This window comes from Aspergillus lentulus, assembly GCF_001445615.1.
Source record: "Aspergillus lentulus DNA, contig: Alt04, strain: IFM 54703, whole genome shotgun sequence".
NCBI classification, from domain to species: domain Eukaryota; kingdom Fungi; phylum Ascomycota; class Eurotiomycetes; order Eurotiales; family Aspergillaceae; genus Aspergillus; species Aspergillus lentulus.
In genome coordinates, this window is record NW_028322122.1 from 2,385,426 (window position 1) to 2,403,650 (window position 18,225).

An 18,225-nucleotide genomic window follows, 5' to 3' on the forward strand; every position below is an offset into this window, starting at 1 on the left:
GAATTCAACGCCCCGCAGGCACACTCTCCATTGCCCCTCCTTCAAGCAACGGACATCATATCTTTTTGACAAACGCGACACAGAAGCAATTCCACGCACATAAATATATCAACTAACCTTTTGAATAATGCTCACCAAGGGTTTGAGGAGAGACGTTCGTGGCAACAATGTCAAGGTAACTTTTACGATTTACGGACTGCGATATCGCTTCACCGGCCTGCGCTAAGCCCCGCAATGAGTCAGCGCCGGCACCCACAGCCAGCGAAATCCGGCAACTTCATTGGATGATTCCATTCACTCTATCAGACATCGATTTATTGTTGACCGAATGGAAGCAACCTAGAGATATAGGTCTGATTTCGGGTCATCTGTAGATCTCGCTTGCTATTATTCACATCATAGATGTACAAATTGCTCCTAATCATTGGTCTCAGCCAATATATGCACGCATGGGCTATGTTATAACTCGCCTCGGATGCATGGCCGCCGAGGCAAGAAGCTCATCTGAAGAGGTCTTGAAGAGTACTTATTATTCCCTTACTCTACTTCATGTTGACGCCTCACTTTCATAGTCGAAGATCTTACCAGGGTTTAACAACCAGTGAGGATCAAGGGCTTTCTTGATGCTACGCATAACATCAAGAGTAGCCGGGCCAAGCTCTTTTTTCAAAGATGCCTTCTTGCCCAGCCCCACGCCGTGTTCGCCCTGCCGTTCGAAGTTAGCTCATTTGTTAATACATTCAGGAGCTTGGTTAGTCTAACGGTGCAAGATCCTTCCATCTCTAGGGCGCGGTCGACCATATCGTGGACAACTTTCTCAACCCGGTCCATTTGGTCGGCATCCTTTCTGTCGTACATTATACTCGAATGGAAGTTTCCGTCTCCGATATGACCCAGAATACTGGCGAACAACCCCAGGTTGTCGAGCTCCTTCTTTGAGATTTCTATTCAAGTCAGCGCAAGTTCGGAAGGTAATCTAGCTTGAGTCCTACCGATAATATCAGGTAGCCTGGAGATTGGAACGGCAACATCTGTTGACCACACCTCCGAACCTTCCTTCCGCAAGGACATCATGCTCCATAACGACTGCTTTCGCGCTGACCAAAGGTCGTGTGCCTCGCGGTCGTCTCGGGCAAACTCGAATGATGCTGCATTGTTGCTCTTGGCAAGCTCTCTCGTCAGATTGATACTGTCAGAAACTCCAGCTTTAGTTCCCGAGAACTTGAAAAAAAGGGTGGGTAAAGTCTTCCAAGTCCGGCCGGTACCGCCAGCACGGTTGATGACATCCATCTGGACATCGTCCAGAATTTCCATGCACTGTACTGGGATCCCTTTTCGTATAAGCTGCATGGCAGTAGACGCAGCATCCCGAATTGTGGGGAACGCAACAACTCCAACCCGAGTCTGTTCTGGAATCGGAGCGAGCTTGAGAGTTGCTTCGGTGACAATACCCAAAGTACCCTCGGAGCCTACAAACATTCCTGTCAAGTTATAGCCAGCAGAGGTCTTTCGGGGGCGTCTCCTAGTCTTCATTACCCGGCCGTCTGCCAGGACGACTGTCAGGTTTATCACCCAGTCCTTCATTGTCCCATAGCGCACTGCATTTGTCCCGCTGCAGTTGGTCCCAATCATGCCACCGATCATTGCGGACGGACCAGGATCGACTGGAAAAAAGAGACCGGTGTCCTTGATTTTTTCATTCAACTCCATCCATTGGATAGATGGCTGAACGACGATATCCATATCATCTTCGTGAATCTCAAGTATCTTGTTCATCATGGCGAAATCAATGGTCAACCCGCCGTAAGGAGCTGAGAAATTTGCCTCGAGACTTGAACCACCGGAGTAAGGAACCATTGGCATCCTGTATTTGTGGCAAACTTTGGCGATCTTCACCACATCTTCTGTACACGTTGGGTAAGCAACGGCGACCGGGAGACGATCTGCGTTCACGGAAGACCATTCTGAGTATCCATGCTGTTGAAGTTCATCCTCATCCGTACTAATAGCATCATCACCGAGTGTGATCCGCAATTCAGCAATCGCCTAGGCATCGTCGACGCCAGAATCAGCATCATATGCTTGGCTCCACGGAGCGATTGATTGCGAATTTCTCACCTTTTCGAAATCATTCGCCGTTCCATATTGTGGCTTTTTTGAATTCTCCAACTGCAACGGCCGACTAGTGGCAGCATATGCGTAGCCAATGCTAGCAGCCAAGACACAGGCAAGGAGCGCCTTGCCAGACGTCCAGAAGCCAGGAGCCGCTCGAGCGGGGGAATTTGATCCAGCAAAATTCCACTGGCTTTTAGAAAAACCCCTAGAGCTGTTGGAGCTGTTATACCGAGTAGCTCTGACTGAAAAAACTTGCGGCTGGGGAGTTTTGGTTTGCCGAAGAAGGGCGCGGGGATATGCGGGGAAACCCCGAGAAAGAAGATGGCCTCGTACGGCTGACATGAAGGGAAGTTGAAGGGATTACTTGATCAGGAAACTTCTCCAAGTCATGGGAGAATAATTCACTGGGGGAGATGTACACAGAAGCAAGTGGGAGAAGGATTGTTATTAGGCCAAGTTGTTCGTTGCGCTTCTTCGGTAATCGTGCATCTTGCAGCCGCACCTTATAAGCATCGACGCCATTGAACGCAGGTATGAGGAGCTGGTCGGTATTCGGCCGAATAATATCCCACGAAAGGACAAACAAGAGTGCGGGAAAAGTCCAGAGTCGGTGTACCTTATTATCAAGGACCTTCATATGCCCCATGACTGTCTCCCCCACGCTAAATGACCGCATCTGGAGTCAATCTTCATTGCCCCGGTTCTGCCCCAGATCGGCCTCAAATCCGAAGAGCGGAATTAATGCCGACCCACACCACGGCGATGTGAGAAATGGCGAGGATCAAGTTGCCAGTTCCAATTGCATGCTTAATAGTCATATAGAGCAATTGGGAGACGAACATCATTTGTTGACTTCGTTTTTCTGTTGTCTTTGAAGATTGAGTCTTTTCCCATGAGGTCAAGAGATGATGGGCGCGGTTGGTGGGGCAACCGGCAGAAACTAAACTTTGCATACATCTAAGACAGTACCACTGTTGAAAGGCTTCACGATTCCACTGCTCAGAGTATTCTCGCCTTATGGTTCAGTCTAGATGAAACCATGCCAGACAAGCTATCACTCCTAGTGCACGAAGTGGAGCGCTTGATTACCGCTCCATATGCACCTTCCCTCCAAGTAAATTTGTGCCCCGCTTGATAACAAATATAAAGAAAATGATAGCTGACATACGATGATAGAGCCTTCATGATATTATTCAAAATGACTCCAATGGGTTGGTTAATGCCTGGGCTATTCGTAAACCATGCCAAATTGGAGCTTTGGTCGATGTGCTTTTCGGCGGATTGTCTCGGTCTCGTTTCGCTGTGCCGTTACTGAATGCTTTCGGTGAGTGTTCGATGTGCTGTCAATCAAGGATTTAGACTTACGTCCCGTAGTATCAGTCTCGGCTGTTTCCAATGCTCTCCTGGAGCGGTATCCCGCTGCACTTGACCACTTCCTGGAGAAGGTCCTGGAAAGTGATGAGCCTGAGGTTTGTTCAATCACCCTTGGGAATTGCTAAATACTTCAATGTCTGTCTTGATCCCAGTACGCATGAACTGATGATGACAGTGGATGGCACTCTGCACTACTATTCTTTCTACTCCTCTTCCCCGGAACTTCATTGCTCCAGCTCGTCTGGCGCCATTCATCATTAGGTTAATAAACGCAATGGGAGAGAATCCGTGCTCTGAAACCATACTCCCACTTTATCAAATCATGACCGGCCTGCAACCAGTCCCCGGAGTATTACTTGAGATATCTCCGGAGACAATGTCGAGCCTTCAAGTAGAGCTCACTAAGACACTGCGGAATCTCGATGACCACATGGGCAACCTCCTCTGTCTTGCTACCTTTGCCCGGATCGCATCTTCTTGGGACACTAATGCTGGAAGAGAACACGGACCACAATTTCCATCTTGGTTGCAGAATGTCAAGCATTTTTTCGGTCAGAAGCGCGGTTTAAAAACTCTGGACCTCGTTATCCTGCGCGTGATACTTGCATGCTCCGCTAGTTGTGACAATCTGCCACCAAGGAAGGCAGCCGAGAGCATCCGATTAGCAATCGAGATTTGTGACAGCGTAGAGGAGGGCCAGAAGGACTGCTGGATTGCGAACAACGCTCCAAAAATTGCCAAGCTTTGCGAGAAAGTCAACAGGAATGGTATTGACTGGCAAGTGCAAATGATGGTATGATGCGTCCGCCTATGAGACGGCCGAGCCGACTGTTAACATCCATAGGGCCTGACATTCCTTACCTCACTTCTACCAGACAGCGCGTTGTCACCTGAAATACCTCGACTTGCTTTGCAAGGCCTTCTTACTCAAGAAAGACAATCTCACGAAGCTGTACCCCAATATCTTATTCCACGTTTGGTGAAGGCAACTGTTGTAAGTTACTCGTCGCTTAGGTCTAGAAGCGTACTGATCATTTTTAGGTTCTTTCGGGAAAGCCTGCGATTTGTGATCTCATGAATCACACATTCACAGCATTGAAAACACACTGCGATAACCATAATACAGATACCGAGTTAATCGAGTTATCGAGGTCGGTACTTCTTGGACTTCAGAGCGTGGAATCCCGAATCTTAAGTTCGGCCATGGCGACTTACGATTTAAGAGAGATGAACCGGACCTTGAACGAATTAACTGAAACCTTTCCTGAGAAACCAAGTCATTCGCAATGCGAGGGTGCCAATCTCTGCTACGCCTCGACTTCCAACTCTGCGAATGAGTTATTGTTCGGCTTAATCGTGTTTACTACTCATATGTCACTGTTGGGCGCAATGGGTTCTGAAGCCAGCCACCCAACTGGAACGAGCAATTTGACAAATTGTTTACAGAAGGCAAAAAATTTGATCCCAAAAAACCACTGTAGCTTCTCTGAATTCAAGCCATGGGATTTACGAGTCAAATTTCCGATAGTTGGACTCCCAGAACGAGGTCCCACTTCGAGAGACGATTGGAGGACTGGGATAGCGAAGACTCTGATGCTCAGTTCGCGCATGACCCATGACAATTTAATTCGGAAAATGGAGGAGGTCTGCTTCGATCTCGAACAGCGTTGCACTACAATCGAAGCACCTCTCCGAGAAGTTGAAGATGAGCGTGATCAGATTGCTGCACAGGCTGAACAACTTCAGCAACAGAAAAGCGAGCTGGAACTGCAACTACAGCAAGCTTCTAGCACAATATCTGAGCTGCAGCAAGAAATTTCCCATCTGAAGAAGCATGCTCGGTCAACTTCCGCCCGCGTCGAGGAATTATCAGCAAGCCTTGATACTGCGCGAACGGAGCTGGAAGATCAGCGTCGCAACTCCCAAGAAACCACCAACAATGAAAGAGAAAAAGCTCGAACAAGGGAACTAGGCCTTCTTGCTTCAATCACCGAGAAAGATGATCAGATCGAAGAGCTTCAGGAGGAAACACGGAACTTGCAGAAAGATAATGACTCCTTGCGCCAAACACTGGACACTGTCTCGAAGGAGAAAGGCACTGCTTTGGAGCACACAACTGCCCTCAAACAGGACATAGCAAGGCTAGAAGAATGCGTTGAACACGGCAAGCTACTCCTTGCACAGAAGGATGAAGAAATAAGCAGACTACAGGCAGATCAAGGACACATGAACTCGAACACGGAAGCCTTACAGAAGAAGGTACAAAACTTCCTACTTTTTCCTGCAATAAGTAATACTTTGTGCTGATTTCTCTCACAGTTGGATGAAGAGTCTGCTCAAGTTCAGGAACTCAAAGCCGCGCTTCGAAATGCCGAGGAAACGCGCAGAACTGAAGTTGGCACACTCAAAAAGCAATATGAGTCGCAGATCTCGGAAATAACTGTGGAGGTGAGACAACGCTGTCAAAAACGAAAGTAAAATATTCTGACTCAGGCGCATAGTACACTGAGAACAAAGAAGAAATGAAGGCTCTGCAAGCCGCCATGCATGTAGCCGCTTCCAACGCCACAAAAGAATTGCAAGCAAAAGAAAAACGAATTCAACATCTTGAGAGAAAGGTAGAGCCAGAAACTTTAATATTTTCAAATTTGGGAGGACACAGACTCACCAATCTCTGCAGGTGCAACAACTACGCGAAGAACGGGCAATCAAAGCACGCGAATTTTCCGAAGCCCAGCAACATATTGGTCGTCTGATGAGTGTGATGGGCTTCAAGCCTGGACCGAAAGAGCCAAAGGCGGCAAGCAAACAGCAGCGCTCCAGGTCAACCCTGGGGCAATCGGAAGCCGCCACAATACAACAGCAAACGCCCCAACGGGATGAAAACACACAAAGCCAGTCCGATAATATGCTTGGTGATTCCTTCGCCTCTCCCACATTGCAGTCGGGACGCAGTCCTAAGAGATTCAGGACCACTGCTGCGGACCAAGATCTGGGAGAGTCGCCTGCTCAAAGCCAGGCGAGGCCACGTCGTACCAGACAAGCCCTTGGAGATGCAAGCCGGAATAGGCAGACGAACTCGCCGCGAAGTGACGCTTCACCGTGTACTCCGAATGCTTCACTCCAAGGGACTCAAAACGGGCCTAACCGGGACGAAAACCACTTCCATGACATTGACCTCGACATGGACCTGGAGTTTTCGAAGGACCTCATTTTCACTAGCACTGCCCTCTCCGAGGCGAATGATCATATACCCTCACTGCGGTCTCAACAATAATGCGAAGCAGTTCTCAAGAGAAGAACTCAAACACCAGTTGATAGAATGGCATCGACTACCATGTAGATTGATCTGGGGACATTGTACCGTATATATCCTCGAATACCTTCTCAGCTGGCTGGCATATTGCGTGAATTGGAGACAAAGACGCAAGGTTTCAATGGCAAAATAAACAGAGACATCTTTGATGCTCCACCTCTAGAACATTCACGTACAGACGTTAAGCGAGCTGTATCACTTTTAGCGTCTGCTCTCGTGCATGCTTTGTTCCAGCCTCTTTTATCCGTTCCGATAGACAGTATAAGACCCTACTCTATCGCTCATCCTTCCATCTCTTTATATCCTTTCACAAGCTAATCTTCCTAAACACTGCGATGTTAGAACCATTTGTCAGGCATACAAGTTTATGTGTTCAAGGTATAACAGCTCACTGGTATGTCTCCCAGAAGCCTCCATGCCCTAATTTCACTTTTTGAATAAACAGTCCTCTTTGAAGAGCTGCGCTCAGGTTCTTGAGACGCAGAAGCCTATCGATTGTTCCAACGCTGTGGCTTCTTTTGAGTTTGAATATCTTGCTGATAGATAACAGCTTCTTCAAGAACAGACTCATCAACCCTCATCTCGAGGCTCCCTCATTGGAAGAGAGATCACAACGTTCTTTCCCTTCTGCAAAATGGAGAGACATATGGATGGAAGGATAGCTCGGAGCGCGCAGCAATTGAACTACCAGTCAGAGAGGGAAACTGGATTGATCGAAAAAGAACACCCCACAACAGAGACGGAATCAACTTCGTCTAGCTTCAACGATGAAGATAGTGAATTGAGTCTCGTTCATCGACAGGGCGGTGGAGGCAGAAGAAGGGTTCCTCGAAACTGCCATGCGAGAGCTCATGGTTATTTTTGGTTTTCAAAACGTTCTACTCAGCCTGCAACACATCGGGACCATGTGCCTCAGGTTCCTCACCGGAGAGTCAGAGCTAATTCACATTCACTACACTCACTGCTACCTTCCCCGGTCATCTCACTCTCATCTTCCCTCTTCTCCTCTCCTCGCTCTCCTCCCACTTGCCCATCTTCTTCAACATTCTCGCAATCATCGTCGTCTTCCTCACCTTCTACGTTACCGTTAACCAAAAGAGCAACAACTACTGCAATGACTCAAGGTTCACGACCTAAAAGTACGCTTCTGCGCGAGCGGAAGCGTCCTTTGCAGCCCTCAAGACACCAAGTTCCGTCTCAGGCCTCGCGTTCACGGCAGCCTGTCCCACCTGCGAACCCACAACGGAATCAATGGCAACAGATACCGCAGGTTCTACAGCACCCATCCACAATTTTGTGTCCGTGGAGACTGTGGGAGTCGGTGGCTGTGAACATATTCAACATACCGAGGGAAGCGGACACATACTGTCTTTGGCAAGCATTCAGCAAAGAGGGACATGTGTTTTCGATAGACATCTTTGAAGACTTTCATGGAAATAGAGAATCCAGGGGAAAGATTCGCTTCAGGTCAGCAGACTCACCTCTCCATTCCATACATTGACCTAACTGGTTCAGCAGACCACCCCCTCAGAAAGAGTTTTGGTGCCATGGGACGTATCCCATCACACTCTCCGATGGGAAGACCACATTCGTCTCAATTAGCCTCGACTCCAAGCGGCCAGATGTCCAGATTCAAAGTCCTGTTCGTCCTAATACGATGTATCCTGCTGAGATGGTGGGTCTAAGCACCTTTCCTTACTGTACGAGCTTTCAACGCTGATTCGTCATGGGCGATACAGAAACTGCCTATAGCATCAATGGACATTGGCGTTCTCGTCAGCGAGACATCCATGCTTCCAATGCGTACTGTCGGAAATGAAAGAAATGAGCGGGCGTTTTTGGTCATTGACCTGAAGCGTAGAGACCTCTTCGTTTACTTCCAGTTGCCCATCTTCAACAACAAGCCAAAATCAGCTTCAACAGGCGAGACTTACAACCAGTATCGCCTCAGGATTCCATTCGTGCAACTCATGAAAATGTACCAAATGCAGGACGCGAAATCGGGTAAAGTTTCACATCTGACATTCTTGGATTCGCCTGCCATCTATCATCGACGCATTCAAGAGACCTGGGTCACTTTCAATGATGACATGTCTTGGAGAGAATCAGATTCTTGGTATCGGCAGACTTCCGTGGTGCACAACCCAGACGAACTATCTACTCTACCTGTGAGCTTAAAGCGGTCGAAGCCAGTGATCGATATTGGTGCGTCTTTTTGTTGACTTCCATTTTACTTCCTCCTCCTTTCATTCGAAACTAACGACTTTACCCTAGGCCGTTGGAACGTGTTCAGAATAGCATATCCCGAAACTCTCAGCAAGAAGGATGAGGAAAGATTCGAACTGTTCTGCAACATTTTGAAAGACTACAATATCGCCATTGAGAATACCACCCGGTTCTCAGTGTTGGACCAGACGCAGGAAAGACCTCCACCAATTTGGAGATGGATTGACTTCGCAGACTTACAAGCCTCCAAGAAGATAGTATCTTCCGTGGAAGAATTAGGAGACGAGTCTTATGTTTATCTGCCTTTCCCTGTGCGGTACCAGCTCGAGGTCTGTCTATCCCACAATTTCCTTTCTGAGTTCACCATGACCCGCGAATTCGCGGTCAAATTGCTCGAGCTAGGGGAATCGGAAGCGGTTAAGCTTCTGGAATATGTGGCTACCAAGAAAGAAATCTATCATGACCCGATGAAAATCTTCGATCTCAAGTTCGTCAGATGTTCAACTCGCGCTAAGATACCCTCTTACTGTTGCTACATGCGCTCAGCCAGAATTACACCTACCACAATCTACTATAATACTCCATCTGTTGATATCTCGAATCGTGTGATCCGGTACTATATCGAGTACGCTGATCGCTTTCTTCGTGTTCGATTCACGGACGAAAAGCTACTCGGCCGCATCAATTCAACCGTTGACAACACAATGGACGAGGTGTTTACTCGCATTAAGAGAGCACTGGCGAACGGTATCGTCATTGGCGACAGGCGCTATGAGTTTCTGGCCTTCGGTAACTCGCAATTTCGAGAGCATGGAGCATACTTCTTTGCTCCTCTGCCCAACTTGACGGCTGCGAACATCCGAGCCTGGATGGGAACATTTAACGACATACGCAACGTTGCTAAGCATGCTGCAAGGCTGGGGCAGTGCTTCTCAACCACCCGAGCTATAGCTGGCTGCCCGGTACAGATCCGGTTGATAGATGACGTTGTCCGAAACGGATACACCTTTTCAGACGGTGTGGGACGAATTTCAAAGTTCCTGGCGCAGATGGCAGCTTCAGAGCTCAAGATCAAAACACCAAGTGACGATCCACCGTCGGCGTTCCAGTTTCGTCTGGGAGGCTGCAAAGGAATGCTAACGGTTTCTCCCGAGGCCCAACGTCAGGAGGTGCATATCCGCAAGAGTCAATACAAATTTGCAGCGGTTCACAACGGCTTGGAGATTATCCGCTGGTCTCAGTTCTCCATGGCAACTCTGAATCGACAGTTGATTATCGTCCTTTCCTCTCTAGGCATTCAGGATCGAGTCTTTCATGATAAGCTCAGAGCCATGCTACATAGTCTGAACGAAGCAATGGAGAGTGATTCTCAGGCTCTGTGTTGGCTGAAGAAGTATGTGGACCCCAATCAGATGACACTTATTGTCAGTCAGATGGTCCTCGATGGATTTAGAGGTTCCAGAGAGCCATTCGTCACGTCCATAATGAGGCTCTGGAAGGCCTGGCATCTCAAGTATTTGAAGGAGAAAGCAAAAATTGTGATTGAGAAGGGGGCGAACTTGCTTGGATGCATGGATGAGACTGGTATTCTCAGGGGCTACTCTGAAAGGGTCCCTGCCAAGGGCGCCTCTGATGAAGAGAAGCTAGCCGCGTTACCGGAGATCTTCGTCCAGTTTCATCGCCCTGACACTGGGAAGTGCGAAGTCATTGAGGGAGTCTGTATCCTTGCTCGCAACCCGTCTCTACATCCTGGTGACATTCGGGTAGTCAGAGCCGTCAATGTTCCTCAATTGAGTCATCTGAAGGATGTCGTCGTCTTCCCACAGACCGGGGATAGAGACATTCCCAGCATGTGCTCCGGTGGAGATCTAGACGGGGATGATTACCTCGTGATTTGGGATCAAGATCTTGTTCCCGACGATTGGTTCCGCAAGCCTATGAAGTACACAAGCGACAAAGCCCAAGATCTCGATCAGGATGTCACGGTGAACCACATCACTTCTTTCTTCGTCTTATACATGAAGAACGATTTCCTTCCTAGGATCGCCCACGCTCATCTTGCCTGGGCAGATCGTCTCGAGGACGGTGTCAACGAAGAAAAGTGCATACGACTAGCCCAGCTTCACTCTGACGCGGTCGACTACAACAAAACTGGCAAGCCAGCGAACATGACGCGCAGCCTTCAGCCGAAGATGTGGCCTCATTTCATGGAGAAGAAGCACAAGCCAAAGGAAAGAATCTATAAGTCCAATAAGATTCTCGGGCAACTCTACGACGCCGTGGAGCGTATCGACTTTGTCCCTAGCCTTGAAATGCCCTTTGACGAACGAATCTTGACATGCAGTCTGGGAGTCAGCGATGATCTTGTGCAATTTGCTCGGGACCTCAAGGCTGACTACGACGCAGCCATGCATCGTATCATGGCACAGCATGAGATCAAGACGGAGTTCGAGGTTTGGTCTACCTTTGTACTAAGTCACAGCAATATGAGCAAGGACTACAAGTTTCATGAAGAGTTGGGACTGATATCATCGTCCCTTCGCGACATGTACCGGAAGAGGTGCTATGAGAAAGTTGGCGGTCGCAGCTTCGAGCTGCTTGCTCCTCTGGCAGTCGCAATGTATCGTGTCACCCACGAGGAAATGACTTCTGCGCTTGAAAAGTATCGCGCTGAAAATCCTCACGACGGAAAGCTTTTCCATAAGCCGACACCTAAAATCGATCAGCTGCCTTTTATCAGCTTTCCTTGGATCCTGCACAACATCCTGGGTAAGATTGCCTTAGGTCACTATGAAGTACCTGAGCTACATTCAGCACCCACTGTGCGTGCACTTGCATCCGCAAGCGTGGACCCGCTCGATCGTGTCTCTGGTCAAGTCGTTTCTGTCCACGAAGAAACCCGCAACAGGACCGAGCGCACGCAAGACTCTCCCAAGGGCATCTACGAGGATCCCTTTGGTCTCTTCCAGGGCGATCAGGAACCCAGACCGTCATCACAGCCCAGTAGAGAGGCAGAGGTATCCGCAACTCAGAGTAGACGCGAGAGCATCCTATCTCTCGACCAGCTGCTTGATTTCGGGCTTGTAGAACTCGGATTCCCTCTTTCCTCTAACCAGTTGCATTCGAGTGCGCAATCCCCAGACGTCTCTAGCTTGTTGGAACTCAATGACAACCCGGCGCTCGACAAACCCACTGAGGTTAAGGTAGCTGAAACTGATTCGGAGAAACAGATGAGTGTGGTCAGCGGCAGCACGAGCATCAAGGGCAGATGCATTGACATCGTGGAGGAAGACGACGACGTCAAGCCATCTGCACTCGACATGCTCTACCGGATATTGGACAGTTAGTACAACCGTGTGGCAGCAATTTTGGTGTCATTAACCTAGATGCTTTGGTCCGCTCTCCAGGCCTCATCGTCGAGATACTACTTACTTTGTTACCATCAATCCGCTCCTGCAGTGCCAGCGTTTTCTGCTTAGATTAGGCTTTTTCATCGACTTGCTCCCAAAGCGTTGTTCTAGCTTGTGGTTCTTCGTGCAATCACGACTCAGTACTTTGGGACAATAACATCATTTGATTCATGAGTCTATGAAACCTTCCAGACTGAGTTCAATAAAGTAGAGATAATCATGGTGACCAAGGAAGAAAAGGTCTAACTGCCTCATATATGTTACGCAATGCAAGTATCATATCCATGGCCAGGCCCAAATGCGCCTCCTAATGCCAAACCCCGCCATCCAACAAAATGAGAAGAATTTGACTCGCCCTTCTCCCTTTACCTGAACCCATTGTTACACAACAAACTAAATGCAAAATCCCTTGGAACAAACTCTACCATTCCAAAGCGCTCTCGCTTTGATCCTCCAAAAGTTTGATAATAGGCTCCAATGTGGCTTTTGTATGTTTCCAACTCGCCAAGTGTCGAGTCCGCGAATAAAACACAGGACAGTCTTTACTATCACATATCACATCATCACCAAAGGGGACACCCATGCAGGATTGACAAATGCGATGGAGGTCAGAGACCCTCTTTTCGGCCTGCTGCTGGCGCGAAACGAGGGACAGGAGCGAGATGTGTGGTTGCTGCAAGCAGTCGGAGCACACTGGGATGCCGGTGTCATCGAGTTTGGATCTGCAAACGATACATGACGATGATTTCATGTACGATTCGAGGGTCTTCCCCCTGGCATCTTTTCCGGTGGTGGATGCTGCTCCTTCGATGCGGCGGATTCGTTGGAACTTGGGCATTTCCTCGTACCATTGGCGGACGTTTGCTCCCACAAGGTTGAAGATCCGCTCCAGTGGTGGGATGATGTTCTTGTTGATGTAGTATTCGGCGTCAAGCTCTAACTCGGCGTCGTGGAGAAGCGTTTCAGGGGCGACACAGCGGTCAACCAATCTTGATCCTGGAGCTCCGGTGACTACGACATAGGGAACTCGCTCTCCATATTGCGGTTCTGAGCGGGGATCTTCGACCATTTTTTTGGTGCTGATCAAGGCGCCGGGAGGGAGTAAACCTCTTTCGCTGTAGGTGCCGAGTCTGACTTCCTTTGCGAAACAGAAATCCTGGATCGAAACTCTCCCTTGCATGATCTTCGCACATTGCTTCTGAAAGTACCGTTTGACCTGAGACAAGTCCGCAGTCCTGAAAAGGAGCTTCAGTGCCTTCTCTTCGATCTTCTGTTCCGCGGGGGTACCGTCTCGTCTTACAGTCTCGATACCCTTTGCATCGAACTCGGGTTCTTTCTGATTCCTATGCTCATATTTGAAGCCAACGTACCGCTTCTTGGCGAGAAGCACACATGGATGGTAAACCTTCTCGAATTTGAGCTTGATAGGATGCGGATTGATGTCAGTGACCGCTTTGGCGATCTCCTCTCCAATATCGAAAGCTTCATCGCGTGTCCGTCCTTTGAGATACACAAAAAGGCTGTCAGTATCCCCGTAAACTACCTCGGCGCCCCATTTTTCCACAGAATGAATGAGGGCAATCGCCTTTTCCAGCGTTTCCCTTCCCGATTGAACAATGCTATCCGCAATCTCCGAGCAAGGCATTCGCCCGGAGAACGACGCCGATGTGTAGCCATATGTGACGTTTGCAATCAGCTTGAGAGCAAGTTGTCGGTTGTTAAGAAGACGCTGCAACACTTTGTCGTCCTTGTCCATCTTCATGCCGGTCTTGACCATGACCCGAGTCTCCAGTATCTCAGCAAGCATCCTTGCGAGGAGCGATTGCCGTACTTCCGGCTTTGCGTACATCATGCCATTTGGTGCAATGTTTATCTTGTCCCTGAGCAACTCCAATACTCGTGGCTGTCTTTTGTAGTCCATGAATCCCATCTTGTTGCGGCCTCTCCAAAGGCGGGCCCTTCCGAGAAACGTGGAATAGCAATAGTTGTACGCAATCATGATGCTAGGATACAATGATTGGAAATCCAAAACAAGAAGAGGACTTGTATAGAAGTCACTCTGAGGCTCCATCACCAACGGAAGACATTCAAGAGCATTCTGCTGACCGACTTGTTTCCTGCTTGGAGAAACAAGCAGGTAATTCTCTGGTTTTGCGATTCGAAACATCAGAGATTCCACTTTGAACTGTGAGCCTCTTGAGAAGACCGAGAAAAAGTCAATCCCCAGGAGTCGTGCCTGCTCGCTGGTCCTTGGGATCAGTTCGTTAGACTCCAGAATTTCGAGATTCATTTGTACGCGCGAGACGAAATACTCGACCACCTTGAGCAGATCCCTGGGCTTTCCGCTCTGATACCATGCGGTGAGGTCCCGATACGAATAGTGCGGAATTCTACGGTGCAGTAAATGGAACACCACATTTTCCATAGTATACTGTAGCAGATTCAGCTCACTCCTCATAGCTCGCCAGATGTTAATCATGTGTCGACCGGTGACCCGGATCGAAGACGTATGATTAAAGCCCCATCTGTCAGCATCTTTGCCAAATCTTCCATGCGCTTGTGATCTCACTCGGGATAGTTCATCGCATATGTCGAAGTCATATTTCTTTCTTGCCCTCTCAATTAAATACCCCCATGAGCCGTTATGGACTTCGTAGCCGGTGATAATGTCAGGATCATGGTAGCGAACAATATCAACCAATCTGTTGATCAAATCGAGTTCCGTCGGTTCGCGTTCCAGTTCGATACGCAAAGCCTTCGACAACTTTGACGTTGGCCCATCGCCCCTCCCTTGAGCAATCATTCCCACATGAACTCCTGGAAGGTTGCCATTGACGTAGATATCCTGGTCGTCTGATTGTATACACCAGAAGATGCAGGATATTTCATCCTCCTCTGGATTCGGGAGAAGTACACCCCGAGTGTTCACATGTACTTCTACGCTCATAGAGCTCATATACTGGGTCTGATGCTCGACGCTCGTAGATTTCCCTTTCTGAGAATACTTAAAGCCGTAATCGTTCTTTTGCGTAGGTCCCTCGATCTGCGACTGAATGTTGGGCTTCAATTGTGGCCTCCAGTCTGGCTCTTTAGCTGCTTTTGGCTGCGTTTGGCACCGGGATTGTTCTTTGTCGAACCATTCCAGGACTTCTGCACGGCTTGGAGGTACGGGAGCAAACTCCCATACCCTAGAGGTGGAGGCTTCCCTTAAATGCTGATCTATTTGTTCCTGTTGGTATCGGTCCCTCGACATCGAAGCGTGTTCACCGAGCATAGCCGGCGACCGTCCGGAAGGATCGAAATCAGGCAGATAATGTATGCTGCTTCCCTCTAGTCGAGATACTCGACCCGCATAATCTCGTGGTCGATCAGGGACATCTTGATCGTCACTATAGAATGCTTTCTGGTAGATAACAGACGGATAACCGTGGTCTGCAAGTGTTGCCGAAACTTCACTGGCATTGGGGCAGACGTACCGCCAGCAACAAACCCTGACGCCTTCGGAGATGTTGAATGCATCATAAATCTTCGGCGCCAGATCTGACACATGGGTGTTTGAAATGTTTGGCTCTAAGCCAGACGAGGATGGTTGTGATTGCGAAGTAGGCTCACTCCCGCTGGTACTTTTCTGAGCACCGGCGAGAGGCTGAGAGACGGTCTGGTTGTCAATTTCCACAATTGCCTTGGGAGAGCAGTCCTGGCTGAAGCGCATAATCGTCATAGGATCGTTTGGATCTTTGACGACGGGGAAGTTGAGTCTTCCACCTTGTCCGCTTTTCTTCAAATGAGCGTCCTGGGAAGCTGGCGGTGTCGCCTGAGAAGAAACCCTCTTAGTTGGTGTAGAGGATGTACTGTTGCGGGCAACGTATGTAGCTTTAGGGCCTTCCCTCACAGTGAAAATGTCAGCAGCTTGCTGAAGAGAGTTGTTATCCGGCGAGTGAGATGCATCATCATTGAAGAATCTCAGTTTCTTTTGTGGAACACCAGAGTCAAGTATGTCCTGCTGTGATCGCTTAGGATTTCTTCTTGAATTCGCAGTGTCATCATGAAAAGCGTCGCCACTGTGAATGTGCTTCTGATCATTTTCCTGCAATTTCCCATCGTACAGTAAAAGATCCGATGATTCAGCCGGCATAATATCATCCGCTGCATCAGAATGTGGTCCGAAGCTCTGCAATGTCATATCAAAAACTCCATCTCCGGTGCCTTCATCGATGCCGTCAACAAGCTCTTCAACAGCTCCATGATCGTCCGATAAAGGATTGGAGATGTAATAATCTTCTGACGAGTACAAGTCAATGTCTGCCTCAGCAGACAAGGCCGCATTCTCATTGACCTGAGCTTCTCCGTCTCCAATGAATGCGATCAGAGACTGCCGCATTTCCATCTGAGTGAGCTCAATTTTGTCTGGGAAAAAGTCCTCGACACTCTCCAAGGCTGTCTTGATCTTCTTCTCAAGAGGATCCTTCTGCAAGAGATTATCTAAAGTCACATCTCCATTATTTTGCTTTCGCTCTTCCTCAACGATTTGCGACATCAACTGCCGAAATTCATCTTCATGGATCCAGCCACCCTCAGAATGGTTCCTAGGATCAGCTGAGAACGACATCAATTCCTCAGGACCGAAGGGGCTACTGCCGGGTTCAATGAGGCCCATGCGTTGCTTGCGCCTACGAGTCTCATCTTGCCAGAGACCCGCCATACTGGGAACCAGTCGTTCATTCTGAGCGATTGGCTTCAGCATTTCAGTGAAATCCTGATGGAGAGGTCTTTCTTTTATGTCGACGCGGTTCAGAATATCATGTACGCAGACATCCGCTTCCAGGGGACAATGGCTCTGCTTTGGAAGAAGTGTTGCATCGGAAACACAACCAGGCTGGATTGATCGGTCATGCCACCGATGGGACAGATTCGAAAGCTCATAGTACTCCGGAATAGGCGACCGAAATTTGACTTTGCTGCATTTCATGTAGGCGCAGCCGTACAAATTGTAGTCGCACATCCATTGCGGGACATACTGCAGATGGCTTTCATATGGCTGTAAAGGGCGCTTCAACACGGCGCCTTGAAGCAGAAGATCCGCTAAGCGGGTCGTGTAAACAGGGTCAAGCAAGTAGATTTTGAAGAAGAAGCGATAACCCACATGGTAGCCGTAGAACGGAACTCCTTTAACAAGGGTAATGTAAGCGACAAACGCAGTCTTCTTATCGTACGCATTGCGACGATAGTTCAACGCCAGTGCATGGTCTATGGAGAGATGGAGACTCCTGATTGCGGAGTGAACTGCGGTCGGATGAGAAAAAGACTTGTAGTGCAGCGCGTTTTGAACTTACCTTGTTCGGTGTCTAGAGGGCCATCGTATTCAATGTATAGATAAGGAAATGCGCCGTGTACGTGGACGCAAACCTTTTGGCCAGTTTCTGTGGCGCCGAATATTCTGATCACAGGTACTTTCGATCTATCATATTTTCCCGCGGCTCCATCCCTGTAGGGAAGAGGAGGATCAAATGCCGATGGGGTCGCCTGATAATGATCCACGCAGTTCAGGCGCACTTGAAAGGGCTCCATCGAATGGTTTCAAAACAGCCAGAGCCATCTGCGACATAGCGCGCGGAAGCAAATCAAGGATCATATCATTTGCGGGCACAAAATTAGCGGCATAGCCAGGAATCCTTTGAGCGATCTTCGTCGTTTGAATGGGACTTAGAAGTCGGAACATGACGTGCATTGTAATCAACATATGTACAGAGAAGAGTTACGCGCCCCAAGAAACGCCCAGTCACG

General features: G+C 48.7%; 4 protein-coding genes across 4 annotated transcripts; 2 read left to right on the forward strand and 2 right to left on the reverse strand.

Annotated features, from left to right (window-relative positions):
* Positions 1–547: 547 nt before the first annotated feature.
* On the reverse strand, positions 548–2,457 carry ALT_2077 (FAD-binding oxidoreductase; the record flags this gene model as incomplete). Its single annotated transcript, XM_033557905.1, has 4 exons — positions 548–706; positions 763–944; positions 993–2,046; positions 2,119–2,457. 4 exons carry the CDS (start codon positions 2,455–2,457, stop codon positions 548–550), a joined length of 1,734 nt encoding a protein of 577 aa, XP_033413796.1.
* A 697-nt stretch (positions 2,458–3,154) lies between these two features.
* Positions 3,155–6,766, forward strand: ALT_2078 (uncharacterized protein; the record flags this gene model as incomplete). Its single annotated transcript, XM_033557904.2, has 9 exons — positions 3,155–3,229; positions 3,292–3,439; positions 3,496–3,584; positions 3,665–4,282; positions 4,334–4,483; positions 4,531–5,748; positions 5,809–5,937; positions 5,991–6,107; positions 6,170–6,766. The coding sequence occupies 9 exons, from the start codon at positions 3,155–3,157 to the stop codon at positions 6,764–6,766; spliced, it is 3,141 nt and encodes a 1,046-aa protein (XP_033413795.1).
* Positions 6,767–7,919: 1,153 nt separating this feature from the next.
* On the forward strand, positions 7,920–12,378 carry ALT_2079 (RNA dependent RNA polymerase; the record flags this gene model as incomplete). Its single annotated transcript, XM_033557903.2, has 4 exons — positions 7,920–8,272; positions 8,324–8,480; positions 8,545–9,010; positions 9,080–12,378. 4 exons carry the CDS (start codon positions 7,920–7,922, stop codon positions 12,376–12,378), a joined length of 4,275 nt encoding a protein of 1,424 aa, XP_033413794.2.
* A 484-nt stretch (positions 12,379–12,862) lies between these two features.
* Positions 12,863–18,009, reverse strand: ALT_2080 (DNA-directed DNA polymerase zeta catalytic subunit REV3; the record flags this gene model as incomplete). The annotated part of the gene is made up of 2 exons (XM_033557902.2): positions 12,863–17,724; positions 17,775–18,009. 2 exons carry the CDS (start codon positions 18,007–18,009, stop codon positions 12,863–12,865), a joined length of 5,097 nt encoding a protein of 1,698 aa, XP_033413793.1.
* Between the last annotated feature and the right edge of the window lie 216 nt (positions 18,010–18,225).